The 7,060-nt window shown below is 39.4% G+C and overlaps 1 protein-coding gene across 1 annotated transcript; it reads left to right on the forward strand.

Annotated features, from left to right (window-relative positions):
• Window positions 1-672: 672 nt before the first annotated feature.
• On the forward strand, window positions 673-6,761 carry vkorc1l1 (vitamin K epoxide reductase complex, subunit 1-like 1). Its single transcript, XM_062406215.1, has 3 exons — window positions 673-1,030; window positions 3,157-3,266; window positions 5,859-6,761. The coding sequence occupies exons 1-3, from the start codon at window positions 807-809 to the stop codon at window positions 6,083-6,085; spliced, it is 561 nt and encodes a 186-aa protein (XP_062262199.1). The 5' UTR covers window positions 673-806; the 3' UTR covers window positions 6,086-6,761.
• Window positions 6,762-7,060: the final 299 nt, after the last annotated feature.

Raw genomic sequence — 7,060 nt, forward strand, 5'->3', positions numbered from 1 at the left:
TAGTAATATCAATCCTGTATTGTTTTATAGTGTTAGCAAAAAACTTACAGGCAGACCGACAGGCAGACCGACAGACAGACAGGCAGGCAGACAGACAAACAGAAAGACAGACAGACAAACAGACAAACAGACAGACGGACAGTCAGACAGAAAGGTCAGGCTTCAGACAGACAGACAGGCAGACAGACGGACAGTCAGACAGACAGGCAGACAGAGAGGCAGGCAGACAGGCAGGTTGTTCCCAGTCCAGTAGGTGTCTCCATGACCACATTTTGCCAGAACAAACCTGTCTCACATAACTTACTTATTTTATTATCATAGTGTTATGACACTGGTGTCATATACACTGGTGTCTGCATTTACACCCTCTACACTTTATATGTTTGACTTATAATAAACTTTTATTTATATTTCCCCTTTATTCATTTAACCTTAATACTTGTTTAATTACATGCACTCTATATTATATATTGAGCTTGGATAGGAGCAAGCTGCCACAGTAAATTGTCTCATCTTCTCAATCTTAATAGCTTTTCAGCGCTACATTTTATACACATTTCCCCTAAAGAAAATTGGTGATTAATAAAGGGACAGCGTGGATTTGAACAGTACACGCACGCACGTACACCCACCCACACACACAGACACACACCCACTATAAACCTCCATGATTAGTTTGCAGTGTTTCCGCAGAGGGCTCGAGTCCTCCCCGGTCCTCCGCTGCTCGGCGGCCCGCCCCTCACGGTGTAGCGCGTCCTGACGCTTTTCCACGTCGCCGCTCCGTTTCACAGACAAGCTCTCTGCGTATGTATGCGTGTCTCCAGCTAGGCCAGAGAGTGATGGCGGCGCCCGTCCTGAGAGTGTCCACCCCTCGGTGGGAGAGAATAGCCCGGCTCCTCGTGTGCCTGCTGGGCATTCTGCTGTCTCTGTACGCCTTCCACGTCGAGAGGGAAAAGGCTCGGGACCCGGGCTACACGGCGATGTGCGATGTCAGCAGCTCCATCAGCTGCTCCAAAGTGTTCAGCTCAAGGTAATTTGAATTCAGCAAAGAGCGCCGACACACAGTGGCGCTCAATAGAGGTGCCTGGCTGCTATTGTACAGTCTGGGGAAGGGCTCTGCGGTTCAAACTGTCAAATGCACCCGGCTTACACTGGGGCTAGCAGCGTAGCTTACCTGCTAGCATGCTGCGGGCTGAATGTTAGTGTCTGAAATAAGGGAACTGTTTCATTTAATAAGCACATCAATTGCTACCTAGTTAGCCCGGCGAAGCTAACTTTAGCAAAGCGTTAGCTAACGAAACCCATGTCATACTTCCTAGCCAGTTAGCTGTCAGCAGAGAGCCCTCAGCATCATTTAATTATAAATTGATGAATGGCTAATTGCTACTGTTTACAGCACGCAGGGCCACGCCTGTGTATGAAAGGATAATACATATGTAAAACCCACTTAATTACAAATTATGTCAATATCTTGTTCTGAATAACGTGATGATCTTTCTGTGTTGTTGCCGGGGGACATTTTCATTCAAGTCTACCTAACTCTATGTATGGTTCCCAGGTTTTAGCCGTCTTACTGTTGATAGCTTTGGCTAACGTAACTTTCTAACCTGCTGGCTATGTTCAGGGTAGCTGTAGTGCTGCTGTCATTAGCTGTCATGCTAATGTCACTACCAGGGTTTAAAACTAAACTTTGGCTACCTCCAGGGACAGTTTACATACTGTAGATGCTTTAAAGGCCAGGGGGAACTGTAGCATTGTTGGCCACCCAAAAGTTTCATTGCTGTTAGATAACAAGCCACAGTTGCACAGATTTAGTATTGCTTTGGTTTGTGTCTGATGGTTTGCAAAGTTAGTTTACTCAGTAAGCAATCACTGATTTAAATGAACATCTCTTTAAATTGTAAAGATGATACATGCTCAAAACCAATCCTGATTAGTTGCCACACTGGCTTAACCGTGGACATGCAACCATTGATGAGTCAAGTGAAATATCTTTAATCTCAATGAATGAGAGTCTGTGCAGGCTTTGGAATCGTAACGACAACATACCTGGAATGTCACCTGTCTGTGACTCATTACATTCTTGTTAAGTGAGTTTGCAAAATCTCTGTCTGACAGTTGGGGACAGTCTCACCATTGACACCAACAATAAACTACATCAGTTTCAATTTTTCATGTATTTCATGAATTGAAAGTGATAATTTCCTAGGATTATTTTATATTAGATTTCTGCCAATGGATCCCTTTCACCAAAATCTTACGCACTGGACCTTTAAGTCCAAAGAGTCTTAGTTTCCAGCAGTCTAATCTCTGTTACTACAAGGATTAGATAAAAGTAATACTATCTGTTTGATTATACAGTTTATTGTATTAGTTGTGTATGTCTCCTCAAATGGTAATCAGTGTAAGATAAAGCCTAAAAACACAAACCTTAATGCCCGCCCCAGTGAAATGAATTGGAAGCTTCCAACAAGGTGATAATTAAATGACACTACTAATTATATTGTACAATAAGACTATTACATGCATCTTTTTTATTAAGATTAAAAAATTCCTCTGCACACACATTTGACAGAATATCATTTAGAAGTCTACTGTGGTGCTTAGTGAAGTTACAAAATTGGACATTTTTTCTTGGTAAATGAGTTTAGTTACTTTTGTTTCCCTGCTTTACAGCCTCAAATGAAACGTGCTGAATTAACTCCAGTGTTCACAAAAGCATTAGATTAGAAAAGTATATAATATGCAAAAAATTGGTATATAAGAAGTGATATACCCTAGCCTAGTAGATGGTGTATTTTCAATTTTCTACTATTGTGAAGCTTGTTCATTGATCGTTTATCCAAGACATAGTTGCTGTGCAAGTGATGAAACTCAGCTTGGAGCACTATAGAGGACAGAGACTGTTTCAGACATATCTGATCTTGTAGTCTGACTGAAATAGTGAATTTTTTGGGGGTATTCATAGCAAGAATTTCATCACTTCTTTCACTGGAATCTTTTTTCGTACATTGTCTTTTTGTAAATCTTATTTCCATTAAGTGTGACTCATTGGGTTTTAATAGTACTCTAATCTCATCCATTCTTTCTAAATTGCTGAAGTTTTCTTCTAAATTCCTAAAATAAAGCTTTACTGCTTTCTTTTCCTTCTTTTAGGTGGGGTCGAGGATTTGGACTCTTGGGCTCAATTTTTGGAAATGACAGTGCACTGAACCAACCCAATAGTGTCTATGGGCTTGCCTTTTATGCCTTTCAGCTCCTACTAGGTAACATGCCATTCTTATTTAACTTGGGAAAAAAATGTCCTGTTCTGTTGCATTGCATCTAATGCTGACTCAGTACTTTGCCTTCCACTGACATGGCTTAATTTGACTAAACCCAAACCACATGACACTGACATGGCTGTAAGTGGCCGTGTATACATACATGAAATGCTTAAGTTAGAGGCTGATGCATTGAAGCACACTCACTGAATTTCTCCTAAGACTGCAACTGTAACATATTAGTGAAGTAACCGTAACATTGAGTCAGGTGATGGCAGTTGTGGGGTTCTAATAATTATTTATTGGTGTCAGTCAAATTTTGTCCTGACAGTGAATAGTCATGATACATTTGTCTGCTTATGTAATATTTGTGGGTTTCCCCACTTAGATTACATCCATTTGCCCTCGTCAATGGGGGTATTGCTGACTCAGTCATGCTGGTTTGACATGTCCGCCTGCTGAAGGGTCTGTAGACTTGTGTGGCCACCTGGCCCTGGCAAAGAACAAGATGTCCTTTTAGCCACAGTAGTTAGCACTCATTTGCCAGACAACAGCAGCCCAGTTAAGTCAAACGGCTACAGCGTGTCAAGATTTCAATATTAAAATCATGGCCAATCAGTTTCAGATCTTGGAGTACTCTGACAGCCTTGCATTTACCAGTATTTGTAAGTAGGCACGACTCAAAGATCTGTATAACCAACAGTTTAAGTTCTGTTCAGTGCCATTGTACAGCTAAGAACTAATATTTACATTTCACATTCACGTGAAATGAATGCTATAATTGTGACCTTTACCAAGACTTTGCTGCGTCTAACAATAGTCTTTTTGGATAATCCAGCAAATTAAATCACTATCAAATTACATTTGTAGAAATACAAATATAGGTCCATAAGGCATTGAATTAGACCCACAATGGTCTAATACACTCATTAATATAAATAGGATATCAACATCTGTCACAATGGATAAATTAGTTTCTCTTTATGGGATCTATGGTCAGAAAGTTTTCTTGGTATTTCTCATGTTAAAAGGCAGTACAGCACTATTTATAGTAATTGATATCGTTCGTGGTTGGAGATCTTTTAAGTTTACTTTTAAAAGCCCTGCACTCAAAATCTCTTGAGTAAAAATAAAAATGCTTTTGACAAAAGTACAATTGATTATAATTATTGATGAATTAAGTAATCACTTAAATTCTGTAGCTGGTAAACGCAATGCTTTATGCTGCTTGGTAGTTAATTTAGTAGTAATTTGTTAGATGTTAATGGATTGTACTTTGTTTTAATCTGAATTTGCAACATTACAAGTAACCAAAGTAAATACATCTTTTCCTCTACCTTAGTATAATTATCCGGTTAACTTGTACTTTTCGAGTTAGCTGAAAAATCTAACTTAAACCTGCAGTGCAAACTGCAAAGCCTTTGTCTCCCTTCTCTGGTAGTGAGGACACTTTGGAATACAGAGAAATCTTCACAGTTCCTATACAATAATTATTCAGGTACAGTAAATATAAATGTTACCTAGCTTATTCCAAATAGGGCGACAACTTGGCCTGACCTCGGTTCCCTCTCTTCTGTAAGCAGTCAACACATCAGTGGCAAATTTTGCTTTCCTCAGTTGTAAACTGCTTCCTCTATCTCCATTGCTAATTTTGCACCTTTTTTCAGCAACAATCATTGCAGTTTACGGTGCAGTATGGTTCGCCACACAGAGATATACCTGGCACTGACAGGCTAAATCAACATTGTTTGGACTAATCTGGAGAGGGCTCAACTGTAACAATCATTAATTTTTAATTGTCCCACACTACAGTTTTAAAAACTATTCAGTAGTTGTTTTACACTTCTGGATCCTGCTCCATTGTATGTCTTGTAGGTAAGCAACCAACAGCTATTGTCATTATTGATTAATCTGTAGATTATTTTTTTGATTAAGCTATTGGTCTTTTTGGTCCATAAAATGTCAAGTAATGGTAAATGTGTTTACTGAACGCCAAGATGGCCTCCTCAAATCTATGTTTGTTCCATAGAGTAAATATATTTCCTTAACCGTTATGAGAGGAGCAAAGATACCAGGAAGTATTCACTTTTTTCTTTTCGTTAAGAATATTTTAAATAATTGATTATCAAAATAGTTGCAGATTAATTTTGTTGTAGATCACACATCAATTCATCAGGATTTGAATATCTATCATTTATAATCAACAACATGGACAATATGTAAACATTGATTAGATTGATTTGTATTAAATCAAGAACACAATAATGCGTGTCTAAAGAGTAGGTAATTTAAATAATTGTGGGAGCAAGAGAGAATCCTCATCTGTGCTTCTATCACAAGCACAAACTCCAAGGAGACTCAGCTTTAGAAATATGACTGCACCTCATGTGACAACAGAGTTGAATAGACTGACCAGTCTATTCAGTGGTTGAGCTGAATGTCATCACGAGGAGGCTCATCATATAAATAGAGAACTGTGAGGGGGAAAGCTTTGTGACAAGAGCAGACTCATCAGGTTGCATGTTTGATAAAAGGTTATGTTTTTTTTCCCTCTCGGTCACTTGCCTAAGCCTTAGTCTTTGTTTCTTGCCATAGGAATGACTGTCAGTGCAATGGCCGCCCTTATTCTCATGACGACATCCATCTTGTCGGTGGTGGGTTCGCTCTACCTGGGCTACATCCTCTACTTTGTCCTAAAGGACTTCTGCATCATCTGCATCACCACATATGTGCTGAACTTCATTCTCTTTATTCTAAACTACAAGCGACTGGTTTACTTGAACGAGGCCTGGAAGCAGAAGCTCCTGGCAAAGCAGGACTAAGCTGTGGAGAACGGCAAGAAAAATACAAACAAACAACAAAAAAGAAAAGACCTCTGAACATTTGACTTGCCACCAGGAGACCTTGCTTCCAAACATTGTTTATTCTGCTGTGTGTTCAAAAAATGAAGAAATTTAACTTAAATGTTGGGGCCTGACATCTCAGTGTTGATTGCAAACATGGAAGGCTATGTGAGTGAAAAGTTTTTTTTTTTTTTTTTTCTTTTAATGTCATTTGCCTTTGTTTAACATTGTACTCACTCAAAGAAGGGGCTGGTTGTGTGTGAGAGTGTTTGCACCTGCGTGCTGAGAAACCCAACAACAAGAGCAAGCTGAGGCAGAGGGCCACAAGACAGACCGATGGAGGACGGCTCTCTTTTGAACAAAAAGGATCGCAGAATGGAAGAAAAAAAAACAGGACATTAACGGGCTTTACTTGAAATGGTTAAAAAGGTCCTATTACTGCACAGCAGATCTGCACTAAACTGGAGCCGTATAATGGGTCCCTGAATTAGAAAAACACTCATTAAGGTTATTGTAGTTTGCAGATAAGGTTCTATGGCATGGTGGGAAGACAAAACGAGTCACATTATACAGAATCTTCTTTTTCCCAGGTTTACACTTTGTAGAACATTTATTTTTGAAGAGGACCACTAAAAATAAACACGGGACAATGTGAGATATTGTGTGTAGATCAGTCAGATTGTTTGTTTTGCAACTCTGTAAATAGCTGCTGAGCAATATTCAAGGCTAGATTGTGATTTAGTGTTGACACAAACTTTTAACAAAAGAAAAAAAAAATTAGACCAACAGTTGAAAACTGATCAGTAAATTTGGATTTGTAAGTAATGGAGGTCACAGTTTGGGTGGATGAGTCTGAAGATGTGCGTGGGAAATCTTCTGTCCCGTCATCCTGGTCAGGCATGCAGTTCAGAGTCGTGTGGATTTCTCACTGTTTCATCTGAAGCCACCGACCAC

This window comes from Platichthys flesus, chromosome 15 (genome assembly GCF_949316205.1).
Source record: "Platichthys flesus chromosome 15, fPlaFle2.1, whole genome shotgun sequence".
Taxonomy (NCBI): Eukaryota; Metazoa; Chordata; class Actinopteri; order Pleuronectiformes; family Pleuronectidae; genus Platichthys; species Platichthys flesus.

What these genes read in the sequence shown, in the direction of transcription:
- vkorc1l1 (XM_062406215.1), top strand. Translation starts at nt 807, where the DNA reads ATGTATGCGTGTCTCCAGCTAGGCCAGAGAGTGATGGCGGCGCCCGTC. An exon ending in TCCAAAGTGTTCAGCTCAAG is followed by an intron (nt 1,031 to 3,156) that starts GTAATTTGAATT and finishes TCCTTCTTTTAG; the next exon opens with GTGGGGTCGAGGATTTGGAC. An exon ending in TGCCTTTCAGCTCCTACTAG is followed by an intron (nt 3,267 to 5,858) that starts GTAACATGCCAT and finishes TTCTTGCCATAG; the next exon opens with GAATGACTGTCAGTGCAATG.